General features: G+C 38.6%; 1 protein-coding gene across 3 annotated transcripts in view; it reads left to right on the top strand.

Moving 5' to 3' along the window:
- Positions 1 to 18857, top strand: part of TXNDC16 (thioredoxin domain containing 16) — a 114195-nt gene that overhangs the window by 75026 nt on the left and 20312 nt on the right. For all 3 annotated transcript variants that reach the window (XM_036839783.1, XM_036839773.1, XM_036839793.1), the window contains exons 15-16: positions 1085 to 1253; positions 1595 to 1731. In XM_036839783.1, the coding sequence (XP_036695678.1) occupies positions 1085 to 1253; positions 1595 to 1731 (306 nt within the window). The remainder of the gene's footprint in view (positions 1 to 1084; positions 1254 to 1594; positions 1732 to 18857) is intronic.

The following is an 18857-nucleotide window of genomic DNA, read 5'->3' as shown; positions in this document are numbered from 1 at the left end:
ACAAACAGCTCATGGAGCTCAATATCAAAAAAAAAATCCAGTTAAAAAATGGGCAGAAGACCTAAATTGACATTTCACCAAGGAAGACATACAGATGGCCAAGAGGCACATGAAAAGATGCTCAACATCACTAATTAGTAGTGAAATGCAAATCAGAACTACAAAGAGGTATCACCTCATGCCGGTCAGAGTGGTTATTATCAAAAAATCTAGAAACAATAAATGCTGGAAAGGGCGTGGTGAAAAGGGAACCGTTCTGCACTGTTGGTGGGAATGTAAATTGATACAACCACTATGGAAAACAGTATGGAGGTTCCTTAAAAAACTAAACATAGAACTACCATACGACCCAGCAATCCCACTTCTGGGCATATACCCTGAGAAAACCATAATTCAAAAAGAGTCATGTACCACAGTGTTCATTGCAGCTCTATTTACAATAGCCAGGACATGGAAGCAACCTAAGTGTCCATCATCGGATGAATGGATAAAGAAGATGTGGCACATATATACAATGGAATATTACTCAGCCATAAAAGGAACAAAATTGAGTTATTTGTAGTGAGGTGGATGGACCTAGAGTCTGTCATACAGAGTGAAGTAAGAAAGAGAAAAATACCATATGCTAACGCATATATATGGAATCCCCCCCCCCCAAAAATGGTACTGATGAACCTAGTTGCACGGCAGGAATAAAGTGGTAGACATAGAAAATGGACTTGTGGACATGGGGTGGGAGGGCGAAGCTGGGGCGAAGTGAGAGTAACATCGACATATATACACTACTGAATGTGAAATAGTTGGCGGGTGGGGAGCAGCAGCATGGCACTGGGAGATCAGCTTGGTGCTTTGCGATGACCTAGAGGGGTGGGAGGGAGGCTCAAGAGGGAGGAGATATGGGAACATGTGTATGCATATGGCTGATTGGCTTTGTTGTGCAATAGAAACTGACACAGTAGTGTGAAGCCATTATACTCCGATAAGGATTAAAAAAAAAGAATGGGATATAAAAAATATTGACAATTCTCAACAAATGAGTTTTCTACATTAACATTTATAAAATGTGCATTTTCCCTTTATTTAGGCACCTCTACTATGCTGCTTACTAGAGTAAACTGTGCAGATTGGTCTCATGTATGTGCCAAGCAAAATGTTACTGAATTTCCTGTTGTAAAGATGTACAAGGAAGGCGAGAACCCAGTATCTTACGCTGGTATGCTAGGAACTGAAGATCTCCTAAAATTTATCCAGCTGTAAGTATTCAGCTTCACCCTAAGATTTTTAAAATTTTAGGTCTATAAAACTTCTAATTCCCATACTTTGTTGACACACTTTGGATAGGTTAAGGAGGTATGAATTGAGATCACAGGGGAAACATTAATGAGCAGAGCCTATCTATTACGTTCCATCACTTTTAGGGAGATGGAAATTTTGTTTAATGAAGCTGATTTTTTGTTTAGAATAGTATTTGTGTTTATTTTGTCAGATGCTTATCCTGTGGAATATGCTACGTTCAGTATATTTTATTATTTTATTTACAAGCTGAAAAGTATCTTTAAAAGTTAATTTTGAATATAGTTAAATATTCATCCAGCAACAGGATTTCATGCCCAGTGAACATTACGTCTGTCCAAGAAGCAGAAGAATATTTAAGTGGGAAATTACATAAAGACCTGATCTCCTATTCTAGCGTGTCAGTACTGGGGCTGTTTAGTCCAACTATGACAACAGGTAAGTGGAATTGAACATTTAAATTATGTAATATGTAGCTAAAGACTCGTTTACTAGGTTTTTTTTTGAAAGAATTAATATCTTTTTAAATTAAAGAGAATTCAATTAGAGAATTTTGAAAATACAGAGAAGTTTGAAGAAAAAAATAAAAATCTGTAATTATTCAGAGTTGTTGAACTTTAATGTAATTCCTTCCCTGTTTTTCTGTGTACCTATATATTGCATATTTATATACATTTTAATGTAATTGGGCTAGTACTATGTATTTAGGTTAGTATCTGCCGTTTTTATTTAACATTAAGTGGGTGCCTTTTTTCATGTGATTAATATTCTTCAAAAACATCATGGCTGTATAATATTTGATTGGATGAATATACCGTAATTTATTTAACTATTTGCCAACAAATAATATTTTTGTTTCCCTTTTTTCTTTTTGCTATATGTAAAGAATATTTTTATTTATGAGTCTTTGTGTAGATTTTAGGATTCTCTATGTACAGTATCATGTCATCTGCAAACAGTGACAGCTTTCCTTCTTCTTTTCCGGTTTGGATTCCTTTTATTTCTTTTTCTTCCCTGATTGCTGTGGCTAACACTTCCAAAACTATGTTGAATAATAGTGGTGAGAGTGGGCAACCTTGTCTTGTTCCTGATCTTAGTGGAAATGGTTTCAGTTTTCACCATTGAGGACAATGTTGGCTGTGGGTTTGTCATATATGGCCTTTATTATGTTGAGGAAAGTTCCCTCTATGCCTACTTTCTGCAGGACTTTTATCATAAATGGGTGTTGAATTTTGTCGAAAGCTTTCTCTGCATCTATTGAGATGATCATATGGTTTTTCTCCTTCAGTTTGTTAATATGATGTATCACGTTGATTGATTTGCATATATTGAAGAATCCTTGCATTCGTGGAATAAACCCCACGTGATCATGGTGTATGATCCTTTTAATGTGCTGTTGGATTCTGTTTGCTAGTATTTTGTTGAGGATTTTTGCATCTATGTTCATCAGTGATATTGGCCTGTAGTTTTCTTTCTTTGTGACATCTTTGTCTGGTTTTGGTATCAGGGTGATGGTGGCCTCGTAGAATGAGTTGGGGAGTGTTCCTCCCTCTGTAATATTGTGGAAGAGTTTGAGAAGGATAGGTGTTAGCTCTTCTCTAAATGTTTGATAGAATTCGCCTGTGAAGCCATCTGGTCCTGGGCTTTTGTTTGTTCGAATATTTTTAATCACAGTTTCAAGTTCAGTGCTTGTGATTGGTCTGTTCATATTTTCTATTTCTTCCTGGTTCAGTCTCGACAGGTTGTGCATTTCTAAGAATGTGTCCATTTCTTCCAGATTGTCCATTTTATTGGCATAGAGTTGCTTGTAGTAATCTCTCATGATCATTTGTATTTCTGCAGTGTCAGTTGTTACTTCTGCATTTTCACTTCTAATTCTATTAATTTGAGTCTTCTCCCTCTTTTTCTTCATGAGTCTGGCTAATGTTTTATCAATTTTGTTTATCTTCTCAAAGAACCAGCTTTTAGTTTTATTGATCTTTGCTATTGTTTCCTTCATTTGTTTTTCATTTATTTCTGATCTGATCTTTATGACTTCTTTCCTCCTGCTAGCTTAGGGGTTTTTTTGTTCTTCTTTCTCTAATTGCTTTAGGTGCAAGGTTAGGTTGTTTATTCGAGATGTTTCCTGTTTCTTGATGTAGGCTTGTATTGCTATATACTTCCCTCTTAGAACTGCTTTTGCTGCATCCCATAGGTTTTGGGTCGTCATGTCTCCATTGTCATTTGTTTCTAGGTATTTTTTGATTTCCCCTTTGATTTCTTCAGTGATCACTTCGTTATTAAGTAGTGTATTGTGTAGCCTCCATGTGTTTGTATTTTTTACATATCTTTTCCTGTAATTGATATCTAGTCTCATAGCGTTGTGGTCGGAAAAGATACTTGATACGATTTCAATTTTCTTAAATTTACCAAGGCTTGATTTCTGACCCAAGATATGATCTATCCTGTAGAATGTTCCATGAGCACTTGAGAAAAATGTGTATTCTGTTGTTTTTGGATGGAATGTCCTGTAAATATCAATTAAGTCCATCTTGTTTAATGTATCATTTAAAGCTTGCGTTTCCTTATTGATTTTCATTTTGGATGATCTGTCCATTGGCGAAAGTGGGGTGTTAAAGTCCCTTACTATGATTGTGTTACTGTCGATTTCCCCTTTTATGGCTGTTAGTATTTGCCTTATGTATTGAGGTGCTCCTATGTTGGGTGCATAAATATTTACAATTGTTATATCTTCTTCTTGGATCGATCCCTTGATCATTATATAGTGTCCTTCTTTGTCTCTTGTAATAGTCTTTATTTTAAAGTCTATTTTGTCTGATATGAGGATTGCTACTCCAGCTTTCTTTTGATTTCCATTTGCATGGAATATCTTTTTCCATCCCCTCACTTTCAGTCTGTATGTGTCTCTAGATCTGAAGTGGGTCTCTTTTAGACAGCATATATATGGGTCTTGTTTTTGTATCCATTCAGCCAGTCTGTGTCTTTTGGTGGGAGCACTTAACCCATTTACATTTAAGGTAATTATCGATATGTATGTTCTATTCCCATTTTCTTAAATGTTTTGGGTTTGTTATTGTAGGTGTTTTCCTTCCCTTGTGTTTCTTGCCTAGAGAGGTTCCTTTAGCATTTGTTGTAAAGCTGGTTTGGTGGTGCTGAACTCTCTCAGGTTTTGCTTGTCTGTAAAGGTTTTAATTTCTCCATCAAATCTGAATGAGATCCTTGCTGGGTAGAGTAATATTGGTTGTAGGTTTTTCTCCTTCATCACTTCAAGTATTTCCTGCCACTCCCTTTTGGCTTGCAGAGTTTCTGCTGAAAGATCAGCTGTTAACCTTATGGGGATTCCCTTGTGTGTTATTTGTTGTTTTTCCCTTGCTGCTTTTAATATGTTTTCTTTATATTTAATTTTTGATAGTTTGATTAATATGTGTCTTGGCGTGTTTCTCCTTGGATTTATCCTGTATGGGACTCTCTGTGCTTCCAGGACTTGATTAACTATTTCCTTTCCCATATTAGGGAAGTTTTCAACTATAATCTCTTCAAATATTTTCTCAGTCCCCTTCTTTTTCTCTTCTTCTTCTGGGACCCCTATAATTCGAATGTTAGTGTGTTTAATGTTGTCCCAGAAGTCTCTGAGACTGTACTCATTTCTTTTCATTCTTTTTTCTTTATTCTGCTCTGCAGTAGTTATTTCCACTATTTTATCTTCCAGGTCACTTATCCGTTCTTCTGCCTCAGTTATTCTGCTATTGATTCTGTCTAGAGTATTTTTAATTTCATTTATTGTGTTTTTCATCGTTGCTTGGTTCCTCTTTAGTTCTTCTACGTCCTTGTTAAATGTTTCTTGCATTTTGTCAATTCTATTTCCAAAATTTTGGATCATCTTTACTATCATTATTCTGAATTCTTTTTCAGGTAGACTGCCTATTTCCTCTTCATTTGTTAGGTCTGGTGTGTTTTGACCCTGCTCCTTCATCTGCTGTGTGTTTTTCTGTCTTCTCATTTTGCTTATCTTACTATGTTTGGGGTCTCCTTTTCACAGGCTGCAGGTTCGTAGTTCCCGTTGTTTTTGGTATCTGTCCCCAGTGGTTAAGGTTGGTTTAGTGGGTTGTGTAGGCTTCCTGGTGGAGGGGACTAGTGCCTGTGTTCTGGTGGATGAGGCTGGATCTTGTCTTTCTGGTGGGCACGTCCACATCTGGTGGTGTGTTTTGGGGTGTCTGTGGCCTTATTATGATTTTAGGCAGCCTCTCTGCTAATGGGTGGGATTATGTTCCTGTCTTGCTAGTTGTTTGGCATAGGGTGTCCAGCACTGTAGCTTGCTGGTCGTTGAGTGAAGCTGGGTCTTGATGTTGAGATGGAGATCTCTGAGAGATTTTCGCCGTTTGGTATTACGTGGAGCTGGGAGGTCTCTTGTGGACCAGTATCCTGAAGTTGGCTCTCCCACCTCAGAGGCACAGCCCTGATGCCTGGCTGGAGCACCAAGAGCCTTTCATCCACACGGCTCAGAATAAAAGGGAGAAAAACTAGAAAGAAAGAAAGAAAGAGGATAAAATAAAATAAAGCTATTATAATAAAAAATAAGAAAAAAAATTATTAAGAAAAAATTTATTAAGAAAAATTTTTTTTTAATTTTTTAAAATAAATTTATTAATTTTTTATAATAAAAATAAGAAAAAATTATTAAGTAACAAATTTATTAAGAAAAAAATTTTTTAATGTTTTAAAATAAAAAATATGAAAAAACTTATTATGAAAAAAATGTTTTTAATTTTTAAAAATAGAAAATAAGGAAAAAATTATTCAGAAAACATTTATTAAGAAAAAAAAATTTTTAAGTAAAAACAAAAAAAAAAACAAACGGACGGACTGAACCCTAGGACAAATGGTGACAGCAAAGCTATACAGACAGAATCTCACCCAGAAGCATACACATATACACTCACAAAAAAAGGAAAAGGGGAAAAATTAATATATCCTGCTCCCAAAGTCCACCTCCTGAATTTGGGATGATTCGTTGTCTATTCAGGTATTCCACAGATGCAGGTACATCAAGTTGTTTGTGGAGCTTTAATCTGCTGCTTCTGAGGCTGCTGGGAGAGATTTCCCTTTCTCTTCTTTGTTCATACAGCTCCCGGGGTTCAGCTTTGGATTTGGACTGGCCTCTGCATGTAGGTCGCCTGAGGGCGTCTGTTCATCGCTCACACAGAACGGGGTTAAAGGAGCAGCTGCTTTGGGGACTCTGGCTCACTCAGGCAGGGGGTGGGGGGGAGGGGGGAAGGGTATGGGTGCGGGGCGAGCCTTTGGCGGCAGAGGCCGGCGTGACATTGCAGCAGCCTGAGGCGCACCGTTCGTTCTCCCGGGGAAGTTGTCCCTGGATCACAGGAGCCTGGCAGTGGCGGGCTGCACAGGCTCCCGGGAGGGGCGGTGTGGATAGTGACCTGTGCTCGCACACAGGCTTCTTGGTGGCGGCTGCAGCAGCCTTAGCGTCCCATGCCCGTCTCTGGGGTCCGCGCTTATAGCTGCGGCTCACGCCCGTCTCTGGAGCTCATTTAGGTGGCGCTCTGAATCCCCTCTCCTTGCGCACTGCGAAACAAAGAGGCAAGAAAAAGTCTCTTGCCTGTTTGGCAGCTGCAGACTTTTTCCCGGACTCCCTCCCGGCTAGCTGTGGTGCACTAACCCCTTCAGGCTGTGTTCACGCCACCAACCCCAGTCCTCTCCCTGTGATCCGACCAACCGAAGCCCGAGCCTCAGCTCCCAGCCCCGCCCACCCCGGCGGGTGAGCAGACAAGCCTCTCGGGCTGGTGAGTGCTGCTCGGCGCCGAGCCTCTGTGCGAGAATCTCTCGGCTTTGCCCTCCGCACCCCTGTGGCTGCGCTCTCCTCCGTGGCTCCAGAGCTTCCCCCCTCTGCCACCCGCAGTCTCTGCCCACGAAGGGGCTTCCTAGTGTGTGGAAACCTTTCCTCCTTCACAGCTCCCTCCCACTGGTGCAGGTCCTGTCCCTATCCTTTTGTCTCTGTTATTTCTTTATTCTTTCGCCCTACCCAAGTACGTGGGGAGTTTCTTGCCTTTTGGGAGGTCTGACATCTTCTGCCAGCATTCAGTGGGTGTTCTGTGGGAGCAGTTCCACGTGTAGATGTATTTCTAATGAATCTGTGGGAAGGAAGGTGATCTCCGCGTCTTACTCTTCCGCCATCGTGCCCAGACCCCCCCTCTTGTAATAGTCTTTATTTTAAAGTCTATTTGTCTGATATGAGAATTGCTACTCCAGCTTTCCTTTGGTATCCATTTGCATGGAATATCTTTTTCCATCCCCTCACTTTCAGTCTGTATGTATCCCTAGGTCTGAAGTGGGTCTCTTGTAGACAGCATATATACGGGTCTTGTTTTTGTATCCATTCAGCCAGTCTGTGTCTTTTGGTTGGAGCATTTAATCCATTTACACTTTAGGTAATTATTGATATGTATGTTCCTATTACCATTTTTTTCATTGTTTTGGGTTTGTTATTGTAGGTGTTTTCCTTCTCTTGTGTTTCCTGCCTAGAGAAGTTCCTTTAGCATTTGTTGTAAAGCTGATTTGGTGGTGCTGAATTCTCTTAGCTTTTGCTCGTCTGTAAAGGTTTTAATTTCTCCGTCGAATCTGAATGAGATCCTTTCTGGGTAGGGTAATCATGGTTGTAAGTTTTTTCCCTTTCATCACTTTAAATATGTCCTGCTACTCCGTTCTGGCTTGCAGAGTTTCTGCTGAAAGATCAGCTGTTAACCTTATGGGGATTCCCTGTATGTTATTTGCTGTTTTTCCCTTGCTGCTTTTAATATTTTTTCTTTGTATTGAATTTTTGATAGTTTGATTAATATGTGTCTTGGCGTGTTTCTCCTTGGATTTATCCTGTATGGGACTCTCTGTGCTTCCTGGACTTGATTGACTATTTCCTTTCCCATATTAGGGAAGTTTTCAACTATAATCTCTTCAAATATTTTCTCAGTCCCTTTCTTTTTCTCTTCTCCTTCTGGCACCCCTATAATTCGAATGTTGGTGCATTTAATGTTGTCCCAGAGGTCTCTGAGACTGTCCTCAGTTCTTTTCATTCTTTATTCTGCTCTGCAGTAGTTATTTCCACTATTTTATCTTCCAGGTCACTTATGCGTTCTTCTGCCTCAGTTATTCTGCTATTGATTCCTTCTAGAGAATTTTTAATTTCATTTATTGTGTTGTTCATCATTGTTTGTTTGCTCTTTAGTTCTTCTAGGTCCTTGTTAAACGTTTCTTGTATTTTTTCCATTCTATTTCCAAGATTTTGGATCATCTTTACTATCATTATTCTAAATTCTTTTTCAGGTAGACTGCCTATTTCCTCTTCATTTGTTTGGTCTGGTGGGTTTTTACCTTGCTCCTTCATCTGCTGTGTGTTTGTCTTCTCATTTTGCTTAACTTACTGTGTTTGGGGGTCTCCTTTTCTCAGGCTGCAGAATTGTAGATCCCGTTGTTTTTGGTGTCTACCCCCAGTGGCTAAGATTGGTTTAGTGGGTTGTGTAGGCTTCCTGGTGGAGGGGACTAGTGCATATGTTTTGGTGGATGAGGCTGGATCTTGTCTTTCTGGTGGGCAGGACCACGTCCAGTGGTGTGTTTTGGCATGTCTGTGACCTTATTATGATTTTAGGCAGCCTCTCTGCTAATGGGTGGGATTATGTTCCTGTCTTGCTAGTTGTTTGGCATAGGGTGTCCAGCACTATAGCTTGCTGGTCGTTGAGTGGAGCTGGGTGTTAGCATTGAGATGGAGATCTCTGGGAGAGTTTTGCCATTTGATATTACGTGGAGCCAGGGGGTCTCTGATGGAACAATGGTCTCTTGCCTCTTAGGGAGTTCTAGACTTTTCTCCAGACTCCCTTCAGGTTAGCTGTGGTGCACTAGCCCCCTTCAGGCTGTGTTCATGAAGCCAACCCTAGTCCTCCTCCTGGATCTGAACTCCGAACCCCGAGCCTCAGCTCCTAGCCCCCACCCACCTCGGCGGATGAGCAGACAAGCCTTTCAGGCTGGTGAGTGCTGGTAGGCACCGATCCTCTGTGTGGAAGTCTCTCCGCTTTGCCCTCTGCACCCGTATTGCTGCACTCTTCTCCATGGCCCGGAAGCTTCCCCCCAGCCCACCACTCGTCTCTGCCTGTGAAGGGGCTTCCTAGTGTGTGGAAACTTTTCCTCCTTCACAGCTCCCTCCCAGAGGTGCAAGTCCTGTCCCTATTCTTTTGTCTCTGTGTTTTCTTTTTTCTTTTGCCCTACCCAGGTACGTGGGGAGTTTCTTGCCTTTTGGGAAGTCTGAGGTCTTCTACCAGTGTTCAGTATGTGTTCTGTAGGAGTTGTTCCACATGTAGATGTATTTGTGAGGTATTTGTGGGGAGGAGGTTGATCTCCACATCTTACTCCTCTGCCATCTTGAAGGTCTCTCCCAAAACAATCTTGAGGTAGAAAAATGGAGCTGGAGGAATCAGGCTCCCTGACTTCAAACTATACTACAAAGCTACAGTAATCAAGACAGTATGGTCCTGGCACAAAAACAGAAATATAGATCAATGGAACAGGATAGAAAGCCCTGAGATAAATGCATGCACATATGGTCATCTTATCTTTGACAAAGTAGGCAAGAGTGCACAATGGAGAAAAGACAGCCTCTTCAATAAGTAGTGCTGGGAAAGCTGGACAGCTACCTGTAAAAAATGAAGTTAGAACACTCCCTAACACCATACACAAAAATAAACTCAAAATGGATTAAAGACCTAAGTGTAAGGCCAGACACTATCAAACTCTTAGAGGAAAACATAGGCAGAACACTCTATGACATAAATCACAGCAGAATCCTTTTTGACCCACCTCCTAGAGAAATGGAAATAAAAACAAACATAAACAAGTGGCACCTAATGAAACTTAAAAGCTTTTGCACAGCAAAGAAAACCATAAAAAAGATGAAAAGACAACCCTTATAATGGGAGAAAATATTTGCAAATGAAGCAACTGACAAAGGATTAATCTCCAAAATATACACACAACTCATGCAGCTCAATATCAAAAAAACAAACAACCCAATCCAAAAATGGGCAGAGGACCTAAATAGACATTTCTCCAAAGATATACAGATTGCCAACAAACAGATGAAAGGATGCTCAACATCACTAATCATTAGAGAAATGCAAATCAAAACTACAATGAGGTATCACCTCACACCAGTCAGAATGGACATCATCAAAAAAATCTACAAACAATAAATGCTGGAGAGGGTGTGGAGAAAAGGGAACCCTCTTGCAGTGTTGGTGGGAATGTAAATTGATACAGCCACTATGGAGGACAGTATGGAGGTTCCTTAAAAAACTAAAAATAGAACTACTGTATGACCCAGCAATCCCACTACTTGGCATATACCCTGAGAAAACCATAATTCAAAAAGAGTCATGTACCACAGTGTTCATTGCAGCACTATTTACAATAGCCAAGACGTGGAAGCAACCTAAGTGTCTATCGACAGATGAATGGATAAAGAAGATGTGGCACATATATACAATGGAATATTACTCAGCCATAAACAGAAACGAAATTGAGTTATTTGTAGTGAGGTGGATGGTCCTAGAGTCTGTCATACAGAGTGAAGTAAGTCAGAAAGAGAGAAACAAATACTGTATGCTAACACATATATATGGAATCTAAGAAAAAAAATGGTTCTGATGAACCTAGGGGCAGGACAGGAATAAAGACACAGCTGTAGAGAATGGACTTGAGGACACAGGAAGGGGGAAGTGTAAACTGGGATGAAGTTAAGAGAGTAGCATTGACTACATACACTACCAAATGTAAAATAGATAGCTAGTGGGAAGCAGCTGCATTGCACAGGGAGATCAGCTCGGTGCTTTGTGACCACCTAGAGGGGTGGGATAAGGAGGGTGGGAGGGAGATGCAAGAGTGAAGCGATATGGGGATATACATATGCATAGAGCTGATTCACTTTGTTATACAGCAGAAACCAACACAACATTGTAAAGCAATTATACTCCAATAAAGATGTTAAAAATTATTTTATTGAACTATAGTTGATTTACAATGTTGTGTTAATTTCAGCTGTACAGCAGAGTGACTCAGTAATACATATATATTCTTTTTCATATTCTTTTCCATTATGGTTTATCACAGGATATTGAATATAGTTCCCTGTGCTATACAGTAGAACCTTATTATTTATCCATCCTATATATGATAGTTTGTATCTGTTAATCCCAAACTCCCAGTCCTTCCCTCCCACACACTCCTCCCCCACTTGGCAACCACAAGTCTGTTCTCCATGTCTGTGAGTCTGTTTCTGCTTTTGTAGATATGTTCATTTGTGTTGTATTTTATTTATTTATTTTTTTTTTAAATTTTTAAAAATTATTTATTTATTTATTTATTTATTCTTGGCTGTGTTGGGTCTTCGTTTCTGTGCGAGGGCTTTCTCTAGTTGCGGCAAGCGGGGGCCACTCTTCATCGCGGTGCACGGGCCTCTCACTATCGCGGCCTCTCTTGTTGCGGAGCACAGGCTCCAGACGCGCAGGCTCAGTAATTGTGGCTCACGGGCCCAGCTGCTCCGAGGCATGTGGGATCTTCCCAGACCAGGGCTCGAACCCGTGTCCCCTGCATTGGCAGGCAGATTCTCAACCACTGCGCCACCAGGGAAGCCCTGTGTTGTATTTTAGATTCCACATATAGGTGATATCATATGATATTTGTCTTTTACCTTCTGACTGACTGCTTAGTATGATCATCTCTAGGTCCATCCATGTTGCTACAAATGCATTTTTTCATTCTTTTTTATGGCTGAATAGTATTCCATTGTGTGTGTGTGTGTGTGTGTGTGTGTGTATATCTATATCTATATATATCTATCTCACTCCTTCCTCCATTCATCCTTCAATGGACATTTAGGTTGTTTCCATGTCTTGGCTATTGTGAATAGTGCTGCTATGAACATAGGGTTGCTTGTATCTTTTCGAATTATAGTTATGTCTGGGTATATGCCCAGGAGTAGGATTGCTGGATCATATTGCAACTCTATTTTTAGTTTCTTGAGCAACCTCCATACTGTTTTCCATAATGGCTGCACCAATTTACATTCCCACCAACAGTCTAAGAGGGTTCCCTTTTCTCAACACCCTCTCCAACGTTTATTATTTTTAGACTTTTTAATGATGGCCATTCTGACTGGTGTGTGGTGGTACCTCATTGTAGTTTTGATTTGCATTTCTCTAATAATTAGCGATGATGAGCATCTTTTCATGTCCCTATTGGCCATCTGTATGTCTTCTTTGGAGAAGTGTCTATTTAGGTGTTCTGCCCATTTTTTGATTGGGTTTTTTGCTTTTTTTGTTATTGAGTTGTGTGAGCTGTTTATATATTTTTGAAGTTAAGCCCTTGTCGGTCACATCATTTGCAAATATTTTCTCCCAGTCTGTAGGTTGTCTTTTTGTTTTGTTTATGGTTTCCTTTGCTGTATAGACGCTTGTAGTTTGATTAGGTCCCATTTGTTTATTTTTGCTTTCATTTCCATTGCCTTGGGTGACTGAACTAAGAAAATGAATTCATCTTATATTTAATTTCAAATTAATGTTTTTGCTTTCAGCTTTGATACAGTGCTTACAGCAATTAGTTTTACTTTTTTTTAACATAGTATCATTGGCTATAGTGTTCTTTTAATATTACAACTTCCCTATTCTTAAACTCCTATTCTTTATTTATTTATTTATTTTTCTGTGCTTCATAAGACTGTGTCTTTCAGTAAGTTTTAAAGAAAGAGTACACAGGGCATTTTTTCTGACCAGTGGTATTACTTGGAATGTTATTCTCTTGGCTTTGGAGATGGATGGCCTCTCCAAAACCTGGATAGCAAAACCCTTAGTGTTTTCCTCATCATGTCGACTGAAAAAAACTGCATAACATGAGAGTTGTGAGTTAAGCTTTATTTGAGGCAAACTGAGGACTATAGCCTGGGAAACAGCATCTCAGATAGCTCTGAGGAACTGCTCCAAAGAGGTAGGGGGTAGTCAGTATATACGTAACTGTGGTGAAGGGGATACATGCAGTCAAGGACATATTTTGGCAAAAGATTGCTGCTAGTCACAAGAAGGTTGTTGCTAGTCACGAGGAGCAGATGTCTCTGTTAATGATTTTAGTGCTGCTTTTCTAGATAAGGGAAGATGCAAGAAACTGGGCCCATAAAATCTCCTGAAAATAGCTGGCTATCTGAAGGCCTGTTCTGCCAGTTTTTCCCAGAGCACAGAGTGCTTCATTATTGATCTCACCCTGAACTCCTTTCAGGGTGTGTTGAAGGTTGGTGACTGCAGTGGCTAGTGACCTCATCCTTGCAGAGGTAGATGGCAAGTAACAATTTTTAGTTGGCAATCTCATGCTTACTCTTTCCATTTATGTAGCAAACTTCCCTCCTTTTTATTTTTCTTTTATTTAAGATGAATTTCAAATTCTGAATGAAATATCTTAAGGATATTTGTATGGGAAGAAGATCCCCAAAGTCTAGCATTATAATTGTATTTAGTAGATACTATTAAGTACTTATTAAATTTTGCTTTCTACAAATTGCTGCCTAGTGATTTTCCCCTTCTACTTTGTCTTCAAAAATTTTTTAAATAAAAGCCAAAAGAACTCACTAGAAAGAAATAAAAGGAATGTTAATGTGTGCAATGTGGCTTATCATCTTAGAGGGCAAAATCCAGATGGCATATCCTTCTAATTTGTATTCTCTCTATGAAAAATCATGAAGTAAATGACTCTGTGTTTTACTGTCTTTCCCTTTCTCATGTTTTTGCACCCACAGTTGACTTTGTTTTCTACCTACCTCAAGTGCCTGGTGTCCTGAAGTTCTCATTTATTATTTACACTGGGCCTCCTTCCAAAAAGAATTAGTCTTCAGATAATAAAAAGCACAAATACAATAAAATCATTAAAATAAGGATAAGAGTTAAGCAATAAAAGTAGGGGATAATTATGTAGAATACCTAGAAACACTGCGGTTGATCATAAAACTTAACACTGAGCAATCTGGTAGCAAATAGAAACAGAAAGATAAAATTTTTGCCAATTTATTATCATTATACAATAAATGGCACAATACAAGTTAGGGTGCTGAGTCACCCATAGACAAACTATTTCTCTGATTGTACATGCTGAGAGGAATTTTTCACATATGTATATATACATGTATATTTTATTTAGAGATCAACATAAGGAGCAGTGTACTTGATCATACTTCTGTACAAATGATGATAAAATTTACATGTAGTTATCTCTCAACAGAAGTCAAAAGCATAATGTTAAAGTATATAAAGGTGGTCTGGTGTGCCAGAATGATGTAATCTGGATATGATGCTTTTTAATTATTTTACTGGATTGATTGCTTCTAAGCCTTTTAAGTCAGGTATTAGCTCCTCTTCCTGTTTTTGTTTTTTGCAGACAATCATATGATAGTTGCTGGATTTTCAACATGTATTGGATGAGAAAACATATAACAATAAAAGGCTCTTATAATCCATTAACATTTTTATGTACATTTGGATTTTATTCATAAACGCTAACTACTAACATTTGCTGATCACTTATTTTGTATCAGATATTAATTTGTTGTTCATATAGATTCTAATGGTTTGAAGAATAATGTGAGTTCCATGAGGGGTGAAATGTCTCTTTTATCTACTGGTGTATCTTTCAGGCCCCTCTACTAGGAAGTTACTACTTTTTGCTTTGTAGTTAATAAATATCTTGTAGGGATATAGTTGAAAACTCTGTAAATGTCCTGTTTCTCATTTTACTTTTGCACAGCAGTTTTACAATTCACTGCCTGCAAGAGGTATTACTATGACAGTTGCCAAGTGGGAGATTTCTAACTCCATTATTCCTTCTACCTTTATTAGTTGGCATACTACTCATTTGTTTGTTTATCAGTATGGATGGCTGAGTTCTTATTTTATTCAGTGGATTATAATCAGTTACTATCATTAGATTGCTCAGGTTATCCTAGATAGATTTGGTCAGTGGGAGCCTTTCACTCTGACTATTATGTCCTTTTTTTTTTTTCATTTCCGTCCTGGGTACCTATGACCTTTTGACATGTCACCATTATTTTTTGAAAATGTCCTTTTGTCACATGATGTTCCTAGCCCCATTCCTAGAATCAGACAATTCTCCAAGGAGTCCAATTTCCTTTTAGTGGGACATTGAATTTAGAAACCAAGATCTAGGGGTTAGGAATATTTTAGTAATGGGGGTGTTCTTGCCTCTCGACTCTTTTGCTGACAGAGCTAAAATATAGATGTATCTGTATGTGTATAAATATAACTGTAATAAAATGTGACAGTGGAAAAAAACAGTATTGCTAAATTAATGTATTTATTTATTTTTAACATCTTTATTGGAGTATAATTGCTTTACAGTGGTGTGTTAGTTTCTGCTTTATAAAAAAGTGAATCAGCTATGCATATACATATATCCCCATATCTCTTCCCTTTTGTGTCTTCCTTCCTCCCACCCTTCCTATCCCACCCCTCTGGGTGGTCACAAAGCACCGAGCTGATCTCCCTGTGCTATGCAGCTGCTTCCCACCAGCTATCAGTTTTACATTTGGTAGTGTATATATCTCCATGCCACTCTCTCACTCGGTCCCAGGTTACCCTTCCCCTTCCCTGTGTCCTCAAGTCCATTCTCTAGTAGGTCTGCATCTTTATTCCCATCTTGCCCCTAGGTTCTTCATGACCTTTTTTTTTTTTTTTTAGATTCCATATATATGTGTTAGCATACGGTATTTGTTTTTCTGACTTACTTCACTCTATATGACAGACTCTAGGTCCATCCACCTCACTACAAATAACTCAATTTCGTTTCTTTTTATGGCTGAGTAATACTCCATTGTATATATGTACCACGTCTTCTTTATCCATTCATCTGTCGATGGACACTTAGGTTGCTTCCACATCCTGGCTATTGTAAATAGAGCTGCAATGAACATTTTGGTACATGACTCTTTTTGAATTATGGTTTTCTCAGGGTATATGCCCAGTAGTGGGATTCCTGGGTTGTATGGTAGTTCTATTTTTAGTTTTTTAAGGAACCTCCATACTGTTCTCCATAGTGGCTGTATCAATTTACATTCCCACCAACAGTGCAAGAGGGTTCCCTTTTCTCCACACCCTCTCCAGCATTTATTGTTTCTAGATTTTTTGATGATGGCCATTCTGACCAGTGTGAGATGATATCTCATTGTAGTTTTGATTTGCATTTCTCTAATGATTAATGATGTTGAGCATTCTTTCATGTGTTTGTTGGCAATCTGTATATCTTCTTTGGAGAAATGTCTATTTAGGTCTTCTGCCCATTTTGGATTGGGTTGTTTGTTTTTTTGTTATTGAGCTGCATGAGCTGCTTGTAAATTTTGGAGATTAATCTTTTGTCAGTTGCTTCATTTGCAAATATTTTCTCCCATTATAAGGGTTCTCTTTTCGTCTTTTTTATGGTTTCCTTTGCTGTGCAAAAGCTTTTACTTTTCATTATGTCCCATTTGTTTATTTCTGTTTTTATTTCCATTTCTCTAGGAGGTGAGTCAAAAAGGATCTTGCTGTGATTTATGTCATAGAGTGTTCTGCCTATGTTTTCCTCTAAGAGTTTTATAGTGTCTGGCCTTACATTTAGGTCTTTAATCCATTTTGAGTTTATTTTTGTGTATGGTGTTAGGGAGTGTTCTAATTTCATTCTTTTACATGTAGCTGTCCAGTTTTCCCAGCACCACTTATTGAAGAGGCTGTCTTTTCTACATTGTATATTCTTGCCTTCTTTATCAAAAATAAGGTAACCATATGTGTGTGGGTTTATCTCAGGGCTTTCTATCAGTTCCATTAATCTATATTTCTGTTTTTGCGCCAGTACTATACTGTCTTGATTACTGTAGCTTTCTAGTATAGTCTGCAGTCAGGGAGCCTGATTCCTCCATCTCTGTTTTCTTTCTCAGTATCGCTTTGGCTATTTGGGGTCTTTTGTGTTTTCATACAAATTGTGAAATTTTTTGTTCTAGTTCTGTGAAAAATGCCAGTGGTAGTTTGATAGGGATTGCATTGAATCTGTAGATTGCGTTGGGTAGTATAGTCATTTTCACAATGTTCATTCTTCCAATCCAAGAACATGGTATATCTCTCCATCTGTTTGTATCATCTTTAATGTCTTTCATAGTGTCTTATAATTTTCTGCCTACAGGTCTTTTGTCTCCTTAGGTAGGTTTATTCCTAGGTATTTTATTCTTTCTGTTGCAATGGTAAATGGGAGTGTTTCCTTAATTTCACTTTCAGATTTTTCACCATTAGTGTATAGGAATGCAAGAGATTTCTGTGCATTAATTTTGTATCCTGCTACTTTAGCATATTCGTTGATTAGCTCTAGTCGTTTTCTGGTAGCATCTTCAGGATTCTCTATGTGTGGTATCATGTCATCTGCAAACAGTGACAGTGTTACTTCTTCTTTTCTGATTTGGATTCCTTTTATTTCTTTTTCTTCTCGAATTGCTGTGGCTAAAACTTCCAAAACAATGTTGAATAATAGTGGTGAGAGTGGGCAACCTTGTGTTGTTCCTGATCTTAGAGGAAATGCTTTCAGTTTTTCACCATTGAGGATGATGTTGGCTGTGGGTTTGTCATATGTGGCCTTTATTATGTTGAGGTAAGTTCCCTCTATGCCTACTTTCTGGAGGGTTTTTATCATAAATGGGTGTTGAATTTTGTTGAAAGCTTTTTCTGCATCTATTGAGATGATCATATGGTTTTTTTCCTTCAATTTGTTAATATGGTGTATCACATTGATTGATTTGCGTATATTGAAGAATCCTTTCATTCCTGGGATAAACCCCACGTGATCATGGTGTATGATCCTTTTAATGTGCTGCTGGATTCTGTTTCCTAGTATTTTGCTGAGGATTTTTGCATCTATGTTCATCAGTGATATTGGCCTGTAGTTTTCTTTCGTTGTGACATCCTTCTCTGGTTTTGGTATCAGGGTGATGGTGGCCTTGTAGAATGAGTTTGGGAGTGTTCCTCCTTCTGCTATATTTTGGAAGAGTTTGAGAAGGATAGGTGTTAGCTCTTCTCTAAATGTTTGATAGAATTCGCCTGTGAAGCCATCTGGTCCTGGGCTTTTGTTTGTTGGAAGATTTTTAATCACAGTTTCAAGTTCAGTGCTTGTGATTGGTCTGTTTATATTTTCTGTTTCTTACTGGTTCATTCTCGGAAGGTTGTGCTTTTCTAAATATTTGTCCATTTCTTCCAGGTTGTCTGTTTTATTGGCATATAGTTGCTTGTAGTAATCTCTCATGATTCTTTGTATTTCTGCAGTGTCAGTTGTTACTTCTCCTTTTTCATTTCTAATTGTATTGATTTGAGTCTTTTCCCTCTTTCTCTTGATGAGTCTGGCTAATGGTTTATCAATTTTGTTTATCTTCTCAAAGAACCAGCTTTTAATTTTATTGATCTTTGCTATTGTTTACTTTGTTTTTGTTTCATTTATTTCTGCTC

This window comes from Balaenoptera musculus, chromosome 2, assembly GCF_009873245.2.
Source record: "Balaenoptera musculus isolate JJ_BM4_2016_0621 chromosome 2, mBalMus1.pri.v3, whole genome shotgun sequence".
Classification (NCBI taxonomy): domain Eukaryota; kingdom Metazoa; phylum Chordata; class Mammalia; order Artiodactyla; family Balaenopteridae; genus Balaenoptera; species Balaenoptera musculus.
The sequence above is the reverse complement of the archived record's forward strand: the minus strand, read 5'-3'. Positions and strand labels throughout refer to the sequence as shown.